The sequence below is a fragment of the Argopecten irradians genome, chromosome 9, assembly GCF_041381155.1.
Source record: "Argopecten irradians isolate NY chromosome 9, Ai_NY, whole genome shotgun sequence".
Classification (NCBI taxonomy): Eukaryota; Metazoa; Mollusca; class Bivalvia; order Pectinida; family Pectinidae; genus Argopecten; species Argopecten irradians.
In genome coordinates, this window is record NC_091142.1 from 1,177,011 (window position 1) to 1,197,287 (window position 20,277).

General features: G+C 37.3%; 1 protein-coding gene across 1 annotated transcript in view; it reads left to right on the top strand.

Annotated features, from left to right (window-relative positions):
* Positions 1-20,277, top strand: part of LOC138331089 (phosphatidylinositol-3,5-bisphosphate 3-phosphatase MTMR3-like) — a gene marked incomplete at its 5' end in the record, with an annotated part of 52,555 nt that overhangs the window by 20,412 nt on the left and 11,866 nt on the right. The window contains 3 exon segments of the mRNA XM_069278547.1: positions 12,941-13,773; positions 14,351-14,590; positions 18,277-18,473. Coding sequence (XP_069134648.1) covers positions 12,941-13,773; positions 14,351-14,590; positions 18,277-18,473 — 1,270 coding nt within the window.

Here is a 20,277-nt window from a genome sequence, read left to right on the forward strand (position 1 = left end):
CAAATCTATCAACAGGTAAAACCCTATCTCTCTGTCTACAAATCTATCAACAGGTAAAACCCTATCTCTCTGTCTACAAATCTATCAACAGGTAAAACCCTATCTCTCTGTCTACAAATCTATCAACAGGTAAAACCCTATCTCTCTGTCTACAAATCTATATCAGGTAAAACCCTATCTCTGTCTACAAATCTATAACAGGTTAAAACCCTATCTCTCTGTCTACAAATCTATCAACAGGTAAAACCCTATCTCTCTGTCTACAAATCTATCAACAGGTAAAACCCTATCTCTCTGTCTACAAATCTATCAACAGGTAAAACCCTATCTCTCTGTCTACAAATCTATCAACAGGTAAAACCCTATCTCTCTGTCTACAAATCTATCAACAGGTAAAACCCTATCTCTCTGTCTACAAATCTATCAACAGGTAAAACCCTATCTCTCTGTCTACAAATCTATCAACAGGTAAAAATCTATCAACAGGTAAAACCCTATCTCTCTGTCTACAAATCTATCAACAGGTAAAACCCTATCTCTCTGTCTACAGGTAAAACCCTATCTCTCTGTCTACAAATCTATAACAGGTAAAACCCTATCTCTCTGTCTACAAATCTATCAACAGGTAAAACCCTATCTCTCTGTCTACAAATCTATCAACAGGTAAAACCCTATCTCTCTGTCTACAAATCTATCAACAGGTAAAACCCTATCTCTGTCTACAAATCTATCAACAGGTAAAACCCTATCTCTGTCTACAAATCTAAAATAAAACCCTATCTCTCTCTACAAATCTATAACAGGTAAAACCCTATCTCTCTGTCTACAAATCTATCAACAGGTAAAACCCTATCTCTCTGTCTACAAATCTATCAACAGGTAAAACCCTATCTCTCTGTCTACAAATCTATCAACAGGTAAAACCCTATCTCTCTGTCTACAAATCTATCAACAGGTAAAACCCTATCTCTCTGTCTACAAATCTATCAACAGGTAAAACCCTATCTCTCTGTCTACAAATCTATCAACAGGTAAAACCCTATCTCTCTGTCTACAAATCTATCAACAGGTAAAACCCTATCTCTCTGTCTACAAATCTATCAACAGGTAAAACCCTATCTCTCTGTCTACAAATCTATCAACAGGTAAAACCCTATCTCTCTGTCTACAAATCTATCAACAGGTAAAACCCTATCTCTGTCTACAAATCTATCAACAGGTAAAACCCTATCTCTCTGTCTACAAATCTATCAACAGGTAAAACCCTATCTCTCTGTCTCCAAATCTATCATAACGTAAAACTCTATCTCTCTGTCTACAAATCTATCAACAGGTAAAACCCTATCCTCTGTCTCTCTGTCTATCTCTGTCTGTCTACAAATCTATCAACAGGTAAAACCCTATCTCTCTGTCTACAAATCTATCAACAGGTAAAACCCTATCTCTCTATCTCTACAAATCTATCAACAGGTAAAACCCTATCTCTCTGTCTACAAATCTATCAACAGGTAAAACCCTATCTCTCTGTCTACAAATCTATCAACAGGTAAAACCCTATCTCTCTGTCTACAAATCTATCAACAGGTAAAACCCTATCTCTCTGTCTACAAATCTAGGTAAAATAACAGGTAAAACCCTATCTCTCTCTGTCTACAAATCTATCAACAGGTAAAACCCTATCTCTCTCTATCTCTATCTCTGTCTACAAATCTATCAACAGGTAAAACCCTATCTCTCTGTCTCTACAAATCTATCAACAGGTAAAACCTATCTCTCTGTCTACAAATCTATCATAACGTAAAACCCTATCTCTCTGTCTACAAATCTATCAACAGGTAAAACCCTATCTCTCTGTCTACAAATCTATCAACAGGTAAAACCCTATCTCTCTGTCTACAAATCTATCAACAGGTAAAACCCTATCTCTCTGTCTACAAATCTATCAACAGGTAAAAACCCTGTCTACAAATCTATCAACCGCATCTCTCTGTCTACAAATCTATCAACAGGTAAAACCCTATCTCTCTGTCTCTATCAACAGGTAAAACCCTATCTCTCTCTCTCTAAAATCTATCAACAGGTAAAACCCTCTCTCTGTCTACAAAAAACAGGTAAAACCCTAGGTACAAACCCTATCTCTCTGTCTGTCTACAAATCAATCAACAGGTAAAACCCGCAATCCTCTGTCTACAAATCTATCAACAAGTAAAACCCTATCTCTCTGTCTACAAATCTATCACAGGTTTAAATAACCACCTATCTCTCTGTCCTCCAAATCTATCATAACGTTAAACCTCCATCACTCTGTCTACAAATCTATCATAACGTAAAACCCTATCACTCTGTCTAATCAAATCTATACTCAACAGGTCAAACCCTATCTCTCTGTCTAAAAATCTATCACAGGTTAAAACCCCCTAATCCTCTCTTTCTACCAAATCTGATCAAACAGATGAAACCCTGATCTCTCTGTCATACAAATCTGTAACAGGTAAAAACCAAATCTATCAACAGTTAAAACCCTATCTGTCTTACTACAAATCTATCAACCGTTTAAAACTCTATCTCTCTGTTTAACAAAACTCTCAACAGTAAAAAAGCCCATCTCGTCCTGACTACCGATCTATCAACAGGTAAAACCCTATCTCACAGACTCCAAATCTAATCCAACATGTAAAACCACAATCTCTGTCTACAAATCTATCAACAAGTTTAAACCCAATCTCTCAGTCTACAAATCAATCAACATGTAAAAACCCATCACTCAGTCTCCAAATCTATCATAACGTAAAACTCTATCTCTCTGTCTCCCAAATCTAATCATAAACTTAAAACCCTATCACGTCTGTCTACTAACAAATACTATCAACAGTAAAACCCTATCACCTGTCTAAAAAACTATCAAGAAGGTAAAACCCTATCTCTCTGTCTACAAATCGTAAAATCAGGATAAAACAGCAAACCTCTGTCTTACAAATCTATCAACAAGTAAAACCCTATCTCACTCTGTCTACAAAACTATCAACAGGTAAACCCTATCTCTCTGTCATCCAAATCTATCATCACACTAGAAACTCTAACTCTCTGTCTACAAATGCATATCATAACGTAAAACCCTATCTCTCTGTCTACAGAATCTACACAACAGGTAAAACCCTATCGCGTCAGTTCTACAAATCATAACAGTTAAAACCACAAACTCATCTGTCTACAAACTATCAACAGATAAAACCTCTATTCTCTCCTGTCAACAAATCTAATCGAAGTAGGTAAAACCCCTATCTCTCCTGACCTAAAAATGTCTATGTCCTACAAAATCTAAGTAAAACAGTCGTAAAACCCTATCTCTCATTCTACAAATCTATCATCAGATAAAAAGCCCTATCTGCTCTGTCTTACAAATCTATTATCAACGTAAAAACAATTTCTATCTGTCTACAAAATCTTCTCAAACAGTTAAAACTCTTTCTCTCTGTCTACTCACAATATTTACTCATGTCTACAAATCTATCAACAGGTAAACACCCAATCTCTCTGGTCTACATATCTATCAACAGGTTATAAAATGACTCTAGTCTCTATGTCTAGCGAAATTTCATCAACAGGTTCTAACCCTATATCACTTTCTACAAATCTATCAATCACGTATAACCTTATACTCTCTGTCTACAAATCTCTATCAACAGTAAAACCCAATCTCTCAGTCTAAACATCCTAACAACAGGTTATAAATCCTATCTCTCTAGTCTACATCTATATCAAAACAGGTTGAAACACTATCCTCTCTGTCTAAATATCTGTAACAAGTGTAAAAACCCTATTACTCACTGTGTCTACAAATCTATAACAGGTAAAACCCTATCTCTCTGTCTCCAAAACTATCAACAGGTGAAAAACCCTATCTCTGCATGTCAACAAATCTATCGTAACAGGTAAAACCCTATCTCTCTTGTCTACAAATCTATCAACAGGGTAAAACCCTATCTCTCTGTCTACAAATCTATTCAACAACGTAAAACCCTATCTCTCTGTCTACAAATCTATCATACACGTAAAAATCCTATCTCTCTGTCTACAAATCTATCAACAGGTAAAACCCTATCTCTCTGTCCTACAAATCTATAACGTAAACCCCTATTCAACTTGTCTCCCAAATCTATCTTAACAGGGTAAAACCCTATCTCTCTGTCTACAAATCTATCATCATGATAAAACCCCTATCTCTCTGTCTACAAATCTATCAACAGTGTAAAACCCTAGTCTTCTGCTCGAGATTGTCTACAAATCTATCAATCAGTTAAAACCCTATCTCCTCTGTCTACAAATCTATCAAACAGTAAAAACCCTCTCTCTCTGTCTACAAATCTAATCATAACGAAAAAACCCTAATCTCTCTGTCTACAAATCTATCAACAGGTTAAAACCCTATCTCTCTGTCTACAAAATCTATCAAACAGGTAAAAACCCTATCTCTCTGTCACTACAAATCTATCAACAGGTAAAACCCTATCTCTCTGTCTCCAAATCTCTATCAACAGGTAAAAACCCTATCTCTCAGTCTACAAAATGCTATCAACATGTACAAAACCCTATCTCTCTGTCAACAAATCTATCCACAGGTAAAACCTATCTACTCTGCAAAATCTCTCTGTCATACAAATCTATAACATGTAAAACCATATCTCTGTCTACAAATCTATACTAACAGGAGGTAAAACCTATCTCTCTGTCTACAAATCTATCAACCAGTTAAAACCCTATCTCTCTGTCTACAAATCTATCAACAGGATAAAAACCCTATCTCTCTGTCTACAAATCTATACAACAGGTAAAACCCTATCTCTATGTCTACAAATCTATCCAAACATGGTAAAAACCCTATCTCTCTGTCTACAAAATCTATCAACAGGTAAAACCCTATCTCTCTGTCTACAAATCTATCAACAGGTAAAAACCCCTATCTCTGTGTCTACAAATCTATCAAACAGGTAAAACCCCTATCTCTCTGTCTTCCAAACTTATATCTATAAACAGGTAAAACCCTATCTCTCTGTCTACAAAATCTATCTACATGGTAAAACCCTATCTCTCTAACAAATCTTATAAGTAAAACTCTATCTCTCTGTCTACAAATCTATCAACAGGTAAAACCCTATCTCTCTGTCTACCAAATCTATCAACAGGTAAAACCCTATCTCTCCTGTCTCCCCAAATCTATCAACAGGGTAAAACCCTAATCTCTGTGTCTACAAATCTATCATCAGATTAAAACCCTATCTCTCTGTCTAACAACTATCAACAGGTAAAACCCTATCTCTCTGTCTACAAATCTGTAAAGGTTCGTCTATCACAAACTATAAACTGGTAAAAACTCTATCTCTCTGTCTACCAAATCTATCAACAGGTAAAACTCTATCATCTCTATGTCTCCAAAATCTATCAACAAGGTAAAACCCTATCTCTGTCTACAAATCTATCAACAAGTAAAACCCTATCTCTCTGTCTACAAATCTATCAACAGGTAAAACCCTATCTCTCTGTCTCCAAATCTATCATAACGTAAAACTCTATCTCTCTGTCTACAAATCTATCATACACGTAAAACCCTATCTCTCTGTCTACACAACTCTGAACTACAGGTAAAAACCCTATCTCTCTGTCTACAAATCTATCAACAGGTAAAAACCTATCTCTCTGTCTACAAATCTATCAACAGCGTAAAACCCTACTCTATCTCTGTCTACAAATCTATCAAAGAGTAAAAACCCTATCTCTCTGTCTCAACGACAAATCTTATCAACAGGTATATCATTTAAAACCCTATCTCTCTGTCTACAAATCTATCAACAGGTAAAACCCTATCTCTCTGTCTACAAATCTATCAACAGGTAAAACCCTATCTCTCTGTCTCCAAATCTATCAATCTACGTAAAACCCTATCTCTCTCTGTCTACAAATCTATCATAAGGTAAAACCCTATCTCTCTGTCTACAAATCTATCAACACAGGTAAAACCCTATATCTTCTCTACAAATCTGTCTACTAAATTCTATCAACAGGTAAAATGTCCAATCTCTCTGTCTACAAATCTATAACAATAAAACCCTATCTCTCTGTCTACAAATCTATCAACAGGTAAAACCCTATCTCTCTGTCTACAAATCTATAACAGGTTAAAACTCTATCTCTCTGTCTACAAATCTATCAACAGGTAAAACCCTATCTCTCTGTCTACAAATCTATAACAGGTAAAAACTCTATCTCTATGTCTCCAAATCTATCAACAGGTAAAACCCTATCTCTCTGTCTACAAATCTATCAACAATGGTAAAACCCTATCTCTAGTCTCAAATCTAGTCTACAAACCCTATCAACAGGTAAAAGGTAGAATCTCTCTATGTCTACAAATCTATCAACAGGTAAAACCCGTATCTCTCTGTATCAAAAATCTATCAACAGGTAAAAAATCCCTATCTCTCTGTCTCCAGAATCTATCATAGGACGTAAAACACCTAATCTCTGCGACTTGTCTACAAATCTATTAACAGTAACGTAAAACCCTATCTCTCTGTCTACAAATCTATCAACAGGTAAAACCCTATCTCTCTGTCTAAAAATCTATAACATGTCTAAAAATCTATCAACAGGTAAAACCCTATCTCTCTGTCTACAAATCTATATCAGATAAAACCCTATCTCTGTCTACAAATCTATAACAGGTAAAACCCTATCTCTGTCTACAAATCTATAACAGGTTAAAACTCTATCTCTCTGTCTACAAATCTATCAACAGGTAAAACCCTAGTAGCTATCTCTGTCTACCGATCTATCAACAGGTAAAACCCTATCTCTCTGTCTCCAAATCTATCAACAGGTAAAACCCTATCTCTGTCTACAAATCTATCAACAAGTAAAACCCTATCTCTCTGTCTACAAATCTATCAACAGGTAAAACCCTATCTCTCTGTCTCCAAATCTATCATAACGTAAAACTCTATCTCTCTGTCTACAAATCTATCATAACGTAAAACCCTATCTCTCTGTCTACAAATCTATCAACAGGTAAAACCCTATCTCTCTGTCTAAAAATCTATCAACAGGTAAAACCCTATCTCTCTGTCTACAAATCTATATCAGATAAAACCCTATCTCTGTCTACAAATCTATCAACAGGTAAAACCCTATCTCTCTGTCTACAAATCTATAACAGGTTAAAAACCCTATCTCTCTATTGTCGTGTACAAATCTATCAACAGGTAAAACCCTATCTCTCTGTCTACAAATCTATCAACAGGTAAAACCCTATCTCTCTGTCTACAAATCTATCAACAGGTAAAACCCTATCTCTCTGTCTACAAATCTATCAACAGGTAAAACCCTATCTCTCTGTCTACAAATCTATCAACAGGTAAAACCCTATCTCTCTGTCTACAAATCTATCACAGGTTTTAAAACCCTATCTCTCTGTCTACCAAATCTATCACAGGTAAAACCCTATCTCTCTGTCTACCAAATCTATCAAACACGTAAAACCCTATCTCTCTGTCTACAAATCTATCAAACAGGTAAAACCCTATCTCTCTGTCATACAAATCTAGACTAACAGGTAAAAACTCTATCTCTATGTCTACAAATCTATCAACAGGTAAAACCCTATCTCTCTGTCTACAAATCTATCAACAGGTAAAACCCTATCTCTCTGTCTACAAATCTATAACATGTCTACAAATCTATCAACAGGTAAAAACCCTATCTCTCTGTCTACAAATCTATAACAGGTAAAAACTCTATCTCTCTGTCTACAAATCTATCAACAGGTAAAACCCTATCTCTTACTCTGTCTACAAATCATCTTCAACAGGGTAAAACCCTATCTCTGTCTACAAATCTATCAACAGGTAAAACCCTATCTCTCTGTCTACAAATCTATCAACAGGTTTAAAACCCTATCTCTCTGTCTACAAATCTATCAACAGGTAAAACCCTATCTCTCTGTCTCTACAAATCTATCAAACAGTAAAACCCTATCTCTCTCTCAAACCAAATCTATAAACAGGTAAAACCCTATCTCTCTGTCTACAAATCTATCAAAAGGTAAAAACCCTATCTCTCTGTCTACAAATCTATAAACAGGTTAAAAACCCTATTCTATCTGTCTACAAATCTATCAACATGGTAAAAATCCTATCTCTCTGTCTACAAATCTACCTCAACAGGTTAAAACCCTATCTCTCTGTCTACAAATCTATAACAGGTAAAACTCCTATGCGTCTCTCTGTCTACCGAAATCTATAACAGGTAAAACCCTATCATCTCTGTCTACAAATCTATCAACAGGTAAAACCCTATCTCTTGTGTCTACAAAATCTATCAACAGGTAAAAACCCTATCTCGCTGTCTACAAATCTATAACAGGTTAAAACTCTATCTCTATGTCTACAAATCTATCAACAGGTAAAACCCTATCTCGCTGTCTACAAATCTATAACAGGTTAAAACTCTATCTCTATGATTACAAATCTATCAACAGGTAAAACCCTTTCTCTCTGTCTACAAGATCTATTCTAACAGGTACGTAAAACTCTATCTCTCTGTCTACAAATACTATCAACAGGTAAAACCCTTTCCTCTGTTCTACAAATCTATCAAACAGGTAAAACCCTATCTCTCTGTCTACAAAATCTATCAACAGGTAAAAACCCTATCTCTCTGTCTACAAATCTATATCAGATAAAACCCTATCTCTGTCTACAAATCTATAACAGGTAAAACCCTATCTCTGTCTACAAATCTATAACAGGTAAAACTCACCTATATCTCTCTCTTCTACAAATCTATATAACAGGTAAAACCCTATCTCTCTGTCTCTACAAAATCTATCAACAGGTAAAACCCTATCTCTCTGTCTACAAATCTAATCAACAGGTAAAACCCTATCTCCTCTGTCTTACAAATCTATCAACAGGTTAAAACCCTATCTCTCTGTCTACAAATCTATAACAAGGTAAAACCCTATCTCTCTGTCTACAAATCTATCAACAGGTTAAAACCCTATCTACTCTCTGGTTACTCTATCAACAGGTAAAACCCTATCTCTCTGTCTACAAATCTATCAACAGGTAAAACCCTATCTCTCTGTCTACATAATCTATCAACAGGTAAAACCCTATCTCTCTGTCTACAAATCTAGGTCAACAGGTAAAACTTAATTCTATCTCTACTGTCTAACGTAAAACTCTAATCTCTGTCTCAACTATTCATAAGGTAAAACCCTTCTTTCTCTCTGTCTACAAATCTATCAACAGGTAAAAACCCTATCTCTCTCTTACTAAAAATCTATTAACAGGTAATCTCTCATCTCTCTGTCTACAAAATCTAAAACCCTATCTCTGTCTACAAATCTATAACAGGTAAATCACTATCTCTCTGTCTACAAATCTATAACAGGTAAAACCCTATCTCTCTGTCTACAAATCTATCAACAGGTAAAAACCCTATCTCTCTATGTCTACAAATCTATCAACAGGTAAAAACCCTATCTCTCTGTCTCCAAATCTATCAACAGTAATAAAACCCTATCTCTCTGATCTACAAAATCTATCAACAAGTTAAAACCTATCTCTCTGTCTACAAAATCTATCAACAGGTAAAACCCCTATCTCTCTGTCTCCAAATCCTATCATGAAAACAACGTAAAACTCTATCTCACTCTGTCTACAAAATCTATCATACACGTAAATCTCTATCTCTCTGTCTACAAATCTATCATAGACGTAAAAACCCTATCTCCTCTGTCTACATATCTATCAACAGGTAAAACCCTATCTCTCTGTACCTACAAATCTATCAACAGGTAAAATCCCTATCTCCCTCGTCTACAAATCTATCATATCAGTAAAACCCTATTCTCTCTGTCTACAAATCTATAACAGGTTAAAACCCTATCTCTATGTCTACAAATCTATCAACAGGTAAAAACCTTCTCTCTGTCTAACAAATCTATCAACAGGTAAAAGACCCTAGTAGCTAATCTCTGTCTACAGGAATCTATCACAGAGGTAAAACCCTATCTCTCTGTCTCCAAATCTATCAACAGGTAAAAACCCTATCTACTCTGTCTCTACAAATCTATCAACAAGTAAAACCCTATCTCTCTGTCTACAAATCTATCAACAGGTAAAACCCCTATCTCTCTGTCTGGACCCAAATCTATCATAAACCGGTAAAAACTCTATCTCTCTGTCTACAAATCTATCATAACGTAAAACCCTAACATCTCTGTCTACAAATCTATCAACAGATTTAAAACCCTATCTCTCTGTCTACAAAAATCTATCAACAGGTAAAATCCTATCTCTCTGTCTACAAATCTATATCAGATAAAAAAAACCCTATCTCTGTCTACAAATCTGTCTACAACAACTATAAAACAGTAAAACCCTATCTCTCTGTCTACAAATTCTATAACAGGTTAAAACTCTATCTCTCTGTCTACAAATCTATCAAACAGGTAAAACCCTATCTCTCTTGTATCTATACAAATCTATCAACAGGTAAAACCCTATCTCTCTGTCTAACAAAATCTATCAACAGGTAAAACCCTACCCTATCTCTCTGTCTCTACAAAGTCTAACAAATCTATCAACAGGTAAAACCCTATCTCTCTGTCTACAATCTATCAACAGGTAAAACTCTATCTCTCTCGTCTAACAAATCTATCAACAGGTAAAACCCTATCTCACTCTTCTCACAGGTAAAAATTCTATCCATAACGTAAAAACCCTATCTCTCTGTCTACAAATCTATATCAGGTAAAACCCTATCTCTCTGTCTACAAATCGTATCAACAGGTAAAACCCTATTCTCTCGTCTAAAAATCTATCAACAGGAAAAAAAACCCTATCTCTCTGTCTACAAATCTATAACAGGTATAACCTCTAACTCTCTGTCAAACAAATCTATCAACCTATAAAACCCTCTCTGTCTACCGAATCATATCAACAGGTAAAACCCTATCTCTCTGTCTCCAAATCTATCATACAGGTTTAAACCCCTAATCTCTGTCTACAAATCTATCAACAAGTAAAAACCCTATCTTCTCTGGTCTACAAATCTATCAAACAAGTAAAACCCTATCTCTCTGTCTCCAAAATCTATCAACACGTAAAACTCTATCTCTCTGTCTACAAATCTATCAATAACGTAAAAACCCTATCTCTCTGTCTTACAAATCTATCAACAGGTAAAAACCCTATCTCTCTGTCTAAAACTTCTAAAAACAGGTAAAACCCTATCTCTCTTGACTACAAATCTATAAACAAGATATAAACCCTATCTCTCTGTCTAACAAATCTCTCTACAAACAGGTAAAAATCCTATCTCTCTGTCTACCAAATATCTATCAACAGGTAAAACCCTATCTCTCCTGTCTACAGAATCTATAAACAGGTAAAAACCCTATCTCTCTGTCTACAAATCTCTCAACAGGTAAAACCCCTATCTCTCCTGTAAAAAAACCTCTATCCTCTGTCTACAAATCTATCAACAGTAAAACCCTATCTCTCTGTCTACAAATCTATCAACAGTAAAAACCCTATCTCTCTGTCTCCAAATCTATAAACATGAGTACAAATCATAACAGGTAAATCCACCCCTAAATCTCTCTGTCTACAAAATCTATCAACACGTAAAACCTCTATCTCTCTGTCTACAAATCTATCATATAAGCGTAAAACCCTATCTCTCTGTCTACAAATCTATCAACAGGTTTAAAAACCCTATCTCTCTGTCTACAAATCTAATCAAACAGGTAAAAACCCTATCTCTCAGTCTACAAATCTATCAACAGGTAAAAACCCTATCTCTCTGTCTACAAATCTATCAACAGGTAAAAACCCTATCTCTCTGATCTACAAATCTATCATACAGGTAAAAACCCTATCTCTCTGTCTACAAATCTTTATCATACAGTTAAAACCCTATCTCTCTGTCTACAAATCTATTAACAGGTTAAAACCCTATCTCTGTCTACAAATCTATAACCAGTAAAACCTATCTCTCTGTCTACACATCTATCAACAGGTTAAATCCCTATCTCTCTGTTCTTCAAATCTATCATACAGGTATAACCCTTTTCTCTCTGTCTACTTAATCTATCCAACAGGTAAAACCCTATCTCTCTGTCTAAAAAATCTATCAACAGGGGTAAAACCCTATCTCTCTGTCTCCACAAATCTATCCTAACAGGTAAAACACCTATCTCTATGTCTACAAATCTATAACATGTCTACAAATCTCTATCAACGAGGTATCAACAGGTATCCTATGCTATCTCTTGTCTACAAATCTATAAACAGGTCTTAAAAACCCTATCTCTCTATGTCTACATCTAATCTATCAACAGGTAAAACCCCCCAATACTCCGCTGTCCTACAAATCCTATAACAGTGTAATAAGCTATCACAATGTACTATAATCCTATATGTTACAAATCTATCAACAGGTAAAACCCTATCTAGCTGTCTTACAATCTATCAACAGTGTTTAAAACTCTATATCTATGTCTACAAATCTATCAACAGGTTAAAACCCTATCTCGCCTCCTTACAAATCTATCAACAGGTTTAAAAACCCTATCTCTCTTTCTACAAATCTATCAAACATGTAAAACCCTATCAACGCAGGTACAAAACTATCAACAGAGTAAAACTCTATCTCTATATTTACAAATCTATCAACAGGTAAAAAACCCTATCTCTGTCTACAAATCATATCCAAAGGCTAAAAACCCTATATCTTTCTACAAATCTATCAACAGGTAAAAACCCTATCTCTTTTCTACAAATCTATCAACACGGTAAAAACCCTATCTCTCTGTCTACAAATCTATTCAACAGGTAAAACCCTATCTCTGTCAAATAACCCTATCTGTGATAAACAGTAAAACCCTTAAAAACTGAGCAAACTTCAAATGGTACCAGCATTCCAAGTTCTGTCAATACAGGGGAGGCAACTCCTGATAGTGTGAACGGTGACACAGTGGAAAATGGACTTGATGATGGGTATTCTGACAAATCTGATACTGTAGACAGAAATAGTGAAATCAATGGAATTCAAAATGACTGTAGGGAGGAGAATACTAAAACAGATGATAGTGGTACGGTGTGTGAGGATACCGGGCAGATAAACGGAGAGGAACATCCCGTAATTAATGGACACAGCGAGTCGACTCAAGTTAACAATGTGATATATGATAGAATTAGTAATGGAATTGAGACTGAAGACAAAATATGTCAGACTGTTAAACTAGACAGCGATGACACTAAAAGGACTGAGGTTATAGAGACTTCCACAGACACGCTGTGTGAGGACGAAGTCTGTCCGCCGTCATGGCACGGAGACCGACTTCACAGCCAAGTGACATCATGTAGCCAGGAAAACTTACACTGTGATAGTGAATTTAGAAATAGAAAAACTGTAAGTAAAATAAAATCAATGGAAAGTTGTTCAAGTATCAGTACGAGTACAAGTGACATTAGTAACTCCCACGTGCGTGTAGACTGTGTCCAGCAGGCGGCCAATCTTCTCCAATTACATCAGTGTTTATTATCACAACCGCCCGCACTGCGACTCGACTGCAGCACGAATGGCTGCGGTAAACTCTCAAGTATTCCAAATGGAGGCTGTCATTCCCCTTCAACCCAGTTTCCGACTCCAGTCAGCTCACAAACTCCTAACTCCACGTGTCCTCCCACACCTGGTACTGATTGCAAGGTAAATATTCACACTACAGTTCATAGTTCATATTTACCGGTACATATAGTAATATCAACTGAAAGATTTTAAAGCTGTTTCCATTTAGGGATGTTAAATGGCTACCAGGGTTTGATGCTAGTACCCGATACTGATATAGTATTGTTACTTGTTTTAAAAAATACCGATACTCTTATCGATACTTTGAAAAAAATAAACACATGATTTTTTAGGGAAATTTTAATGTAAATAGTGACTGAATGAAGGAGAGAGGCAGTGTATGTAAGAACATGATCTTGCAGTTTTGTATAAATGAAAAATACATTGTTTTTACAACAATTTGTCTATTTTCTTTGATAACTATGTACATACAATGTCAGAGAAAATAAAATCTATATGTAGTATGTTAGAAAACCAGTGCATTTCTTTAAAAGTATCAGTATTGGTATACCGGTATTGTTTCATTGATATCAGTATGGTGTTGTATCGTTCCGTTCTTAACGCACGGTATCCCACCCTTATTGATCTATCATCTGACATTGTTAATTCCTGATGCTGTTAGTTACAAATGATTAAGAAATATTTTGAACTAATTTAGTCCACAGATGTTCCATTACAACGCCATCTCAGTGGCATTGGCAGACATCTCGACATCGACGGCCTTACCATTTTCAATGAACCTGTTCAACAGAGAATGCGCCAAATTGAGACGGATTATGAACGCCAAATCCAGGCTTTAAAGTCGCACTTGGCTAACGCACAGGCCCTACTGTTACAGCACGCGTCAGCATGTAGTGGGGCAGGGCGGTGCGCTCTCGACCTCGCCAAAGACGATATGGTAATTATTATTACATGTACCAATGACATATACAAATATTGGTGGGAATTAGGGGAGGATAATTTTTTCACTGGGAATATTGTTGTGATTGGGAAAATTTAACCCACAAGATAACAACTAAGGATTGTATGATATTTTTAATGCAAATTATGTTGTTTGCATACTTTATAGTAAAACCAGCTTAGTTTTTGTGTCGCCTGCAACGCAAGTGTGACACATTGGGATCACTATGTCGGCGTTGTCGGCGTCGGCGCCACACACGGGTGTTATTTGCAATAGTGCCCGGGCAAGAGGACACTATTGAAGTGGCGCGAAATTGAACCTGAATGTATTATGACATCACCATTACATGACGTCCATATAAAGTTGCGCTTCGACCAAGACGTCAAGATGGCGGACAGGCTGATGTGTTTGGGGATGGAAGCAAATGTAGCTTCTCTACAAAAGACGTATATTGATCTTCTTTTAAATCTTCTTGAAGCTGAATCCCATTTTATGGAATCACAAATTTCTGTGACAATTCATATGTTGTACTACTAATGTAACAATGTGGTGTGGAAATGGGGATAGCGTTGTGAGGTGTCGCTTGACGTACTTCTGTTACGATGACATGAAAACGGGTCTCATGTGAGGGTGATGCACTAAACCCATTATGGCCTGGTTGAAAGGGCACTATTGCCTCATAGTATTGTCTCATTATGGGATAGTGTCCTCTCCTTCGGCTCCGGCACTATTCCATTCCTCAACAATACTCTGAGGCAATAGTGCCCTCTCAATCAGGCCATAATAGATAAATATAAGTTGATGCAGAAATCTGTGTTTCTTTAGACGATTTCAATTTCATGAAGACAGAAAGTAGATCAATATAAATTAGTTAACTGTCTTCTGTAGTTAATCAATATTTGTTTCCACCAACGTACACCACAGCCTATCCGACGTATACCACAGCCTATCCAACGTACACTACAGCCAATCCGACGTATACCATAGCCTACCCGACATACACCACAGCCTATCCGACGTCTTGATCCAAGCGCAACGTTATAATGATGTCATGTAATGGTGACGTCACAATAGATTCACGTTCAATTTCACGCCACTTCAAAAGTGCCTACTTCCCCGGGCACTATTGCAAATACATTTTAATATCCATGGGTGTAGCCAATCAGAATCCAGGGTATTTTTTCCAATTTTCTACAAAAAATAATTACAAGCATTGATGTCAGTTTTTAGCTCACCTGGTCCAAAGGACCGAGGTGAGCTTATGGGATACCGCAGCGTCCGGCGTCCGTCAATAATCGACTTCTTCTCCATAACCGCTGGTCGGATTTCAATAAAATTTGACTGGTAGCATCCTTATGGGCTACTAACTGAAAATTGTACAAATGATGGGGCTGACCCCCCGGGGGCCTGAGGGGCGGGGCCAAAAGGGGTCAATTTGGCTATTTCCATATAAACGACTTCTTCTCTGAAACCAAGCATGAGATAGCACCCATAATGCAATGGTAGCATCCTTATAGGGTGGGGATTCAAAATTGTACAAATGATGGGGCTGACCCCCCGGGGGCCTGAGGGGCGGGGTCAAATGGGGTCAATTTGGCTATTTCCATATAAACGACTTCTTCTCTGAAACTAAGCATGAGATAGCACTCATAATGCAATTGTAGTATCGTTATAGGGTGGGTATTCAAAATTGTACAAATGATGGGGCTGACTCCCGGGGGGGCTGAGGGGCGGGGTCAAAAGGGGTCAATTTGGCTATTTCCATATAAACAACTTCTTCTCTGAAACCAAGCATGGGATAGCACCCATAATGCAATGGTAGCATCCTTATAGGGTGGGGATTCAAAATTGTGCAAATGATAGGGCTGATCCCCCGGGGGCCTGAGGGGCGGGGTCAAAAGGGGTCAATTTGGCTATTTCCATATAAATGACTTCTTCTCTGCAACTAAGCATGGTATAGCACCCATTATGCAATGGTAGCATCCTTATAGTGTGTGGGGATTCAAAATTGTGCAAAATGATAGGGCTGACCCCCGGGGGGCCTGAGGGCGGGGTCAAAAGGGGTCAATTTGGCTATTTCCATATAAATGACTTCTTCTCTGCAACTAAGCATGGTAAAGCACCCATAATGCAATGGTAGCATCCTTGTAGGCTGGGGATTCCAAATTGAGCAAATGATAGGGCTGACCCCTGAGGGCCTGAGGGGCGGGGTCAAAAGTGGTCAATTTCCATATAAATGACTTTTTCTGTGCAACTTAACATGGGAATGTGCTCATAATGCAATGGTTACATCCTTATAGGGTTTGGATTCAAAATTTTGCAAATGATGGGGCTGACCCCCCGGGAGCCTGAAGGGTGGGGTCAAAAGGGGTCAATTTAGCTATTTCCATATAAACGACTTCTTCTCTGCAACTGAGAATGGAAGAGCACTTATAATGCAATGGTAGCATCCTTATAGGGTGGGGATTCAAAATTGTACAAATGATGGGGCTGACCCCCGGGGGCCTGAGGGGCGGGTCAAATGGGGTCAATTTGGCTATTTCCATATAAACGATATCAAAATTGACAAAGATGGGCTGACTCCGGGGGGCTGAGGGCGGGTCTCAATTTGGCTATTCCATATAAAAACTTCTTCTCTGAACAAGCATGGGATAGCACCCATAATGCAACAAAATTGTGCAAATGATAGGGCTGATCCCCCGGGGCCTAAGCCCCATTATGCATGTACATCCTATATGGGGTGCAGAAACCCCGGGGGCAGGCCCATTGGCTATTTCCATATAATGACTTCTTCTCTGCTAAGCATGGTAAAGCACCATAATGCAATGGTAGCATCCTTGTAGGCTGGGGATTCCAAATTGAGCAAATGATAGGGCTGACCCCTGAGGGCCTGAGGGGCGGGGTCAAAAGTGGTCAATTTCCATATAAATGACTTTTTCTGTGCAACTTAACATGGGAATGTGCTCATAATGCAATGGTTACATCCTTAAAGGGTTTGGATTCAAAATTTTGCAAATGATGGGGCTGACCCCCCAGGAGCCTGAAGGGTGGGGTCAAAAGGGGTCAATTTAGCTATTTCCATATAAACGACTTCTTCTCTGCAACTAAGAATGGAAGAGCACTTATAATGCAATGGTAGCATCCTTATAGGGTTGGGATTTGAAATTGTACAAATGATAGGGCTGACCCCCGGGGCCTTAAACGACAATAGATGCGAGGTCAAAAAGGTCAATTAGGCTACTATTTTCATATAAATTACTTTGTCTCTGAACCTATGTATTGGATAGCATATTTGTATGGTATCAATAGCATCATTGTATGGTTGTGATTCAAAATTAAACTTTGGGAGTCAATTTTGCTTATTTTTCTAATTGTCAGATTCTTGTGATAATTAATAACAAAAAACCAGGTGAACGATACAGGCCCTCTGGGCCTCTTGTTTTGTAGTGGATTCTCACAAAAGTTTGCAAACAAAAAAATTTCATACCCTGATGAAATGAAAAAATACTGACATCAATGCTTAAGCGATAAACCAGTATTACACACAAGTAATTAGGTATGAGAAAAAAGTCTATACAAAACTTGTTGAGTGTACAGTGGTTCTTTTTCGGCTAGGAGCAAAACTCAGGGTTTTTTTTTATCTCTTTGAACAATGAAATGACAAGTTAAAAATTGTGTTACAGTTTTTGCTGCCAGAAGCTATTGGGTATGGAGACTTCCAGTCTCTAGGTGGGTGTAGTAACGCCGCGTCGGACGTCAGCTGGGAACAGATCGACGACACTGACTCTAAACTGGTCAAGTGGGTACCAGACCATGCAGTTACTCACTGTGGAAATTGTGATCTTACATTTGGCATGATTAACAGAAAGCACCACTGCAGGTAAAGACAAGTTTCTAGTTGTTATGTTAAAGTGACGAGTCGGGCAAAGGAAAAGTTGGTAAAAATGATGTTAATATATCCTGTATCTTTTCTTATGAAACAGGAAAATAAAATTCCGTTAAAATTGCTCTGCATTCAAAGAAATCAATATGTATTATAGGAATCCTAAAACGTCCTCCTGGCTGGCTATGTCCGTGTTGACATTTCCATGCAGCTTCGCTTTTAAAGAGTTAGGCAAATCTATTTTTAGAACTGTTCTAAATTTACACGGGGCTTTTCCATTAATTTCATTGATAAAAACTAGACAACATAAGCAGAACTTGACAGTACACGTTGCTTTGATATGTAAGGACTTTTGGAAGACCAATGAACACATAAAGACTGATTTTCTTGACGAAGTCTCAAGTGACCTATTCTAATCGCCTTTTGTCTGTCGTCGTCCGTCGTATGTCCGTAAACAATTTACATTTTCGACTTCTTCTCCAAAACTGCTGAGGCAATTTTAATGAAAATTTGCACAAACCTTCTAAGGCATAAGGCCAATCAAAATTGTGAATTATATGGTCCCCACCCCCCAGGGGGCTGTGGGGGGGGGCCAAAAGGGGAAAAATTTAGTAAAATTTCAAAAATCTTCTTCTCTACTCACAGATGTGGTAGAATCAAATACTCTTCATGGATAGAAAGGTCTTAAGGTCCTATACAAAAATTGTGAATTATATGACACTGGGGTCTCTAGTTTCCCCCTGGGGAGGGGGTTAAGTTTACTATAGTTTATATAGGGAAAACACATATTTGAGCATTATTTGGTCACTTGTAATAGAAAATGAGTCAAATATTGTCAGAATTATCAGTATGAGATGGCCATTAAATCCTATTAGCAAACTGACACCCAGGGGCCTTAGGGGCGGGGTCAAAAGGGGTTAAATAGGCTAAAACTTCAAAAATCTTCTTCTGAAATTCTGGAAATGGTAGAATCAAATACTTTTCTTAGATAGAAAGGTCTTAAGGTCCTTTACAAAAATTGTGAATTATATGACCCTGGGGTCTCACGTTTCCCCCTGGGGAGGGGGTCAAGTTTACTATGGTTTATATAGGGAAAACACATTTATGAGCATTTTTTGCTCAATTTTCATTAGAAACGAGTCAAACTTGGTTAGAATTATTAGCCTGAGATAACATTTTAACATAATATCCATATTGGTCCAGGCCGACCCCCTGGGGGCAGAGGGGCGGGGCCAAAAAAGGTCAAATAGGCTCAAACTTCAAAAATATTCTCCTAAAATTCTGGAAATGGTAGAATCAAATACACTTTATAGATGAAAAGGTCTTAAGTGTGTTTTATAAAAATTGTGAATTATATGACCCTGGGGTCTCATGTTTCCCCTTGGGGAGGGGGTCAAGTTTACTATAGTTTATGTAGGAAAAACACATTAATTAGCATTTTTTGCTTAATTTTCATAGGAAATGAGTCAAACTTGGTTAGAATTATTAGCCTGAGCTAGCATTTTAATATCATATCCTTATTGGTCCTGGCCGACACCCTGGGGGCAGAGGGGCGGGGCTAAAAAAGGGGCAAATAGGCTAAAACTTCAAAAATCTTCTAAAATTCTGGAAATAGTAGAATCAAATAATTATAGATGGAAAGGTCTTAAGGTGTTTTATAAAAATTGTGAATTATATGACCCTGGGGTCTCATGTTTCCCCTTGGGGTGGGGATCAAGTTTACTATAGTTTATATAGGAAAAACACATTAATGAGCATTTTTTGCTCAATTTTCATAAGAAATGAGTCAAACTTGGTTAGA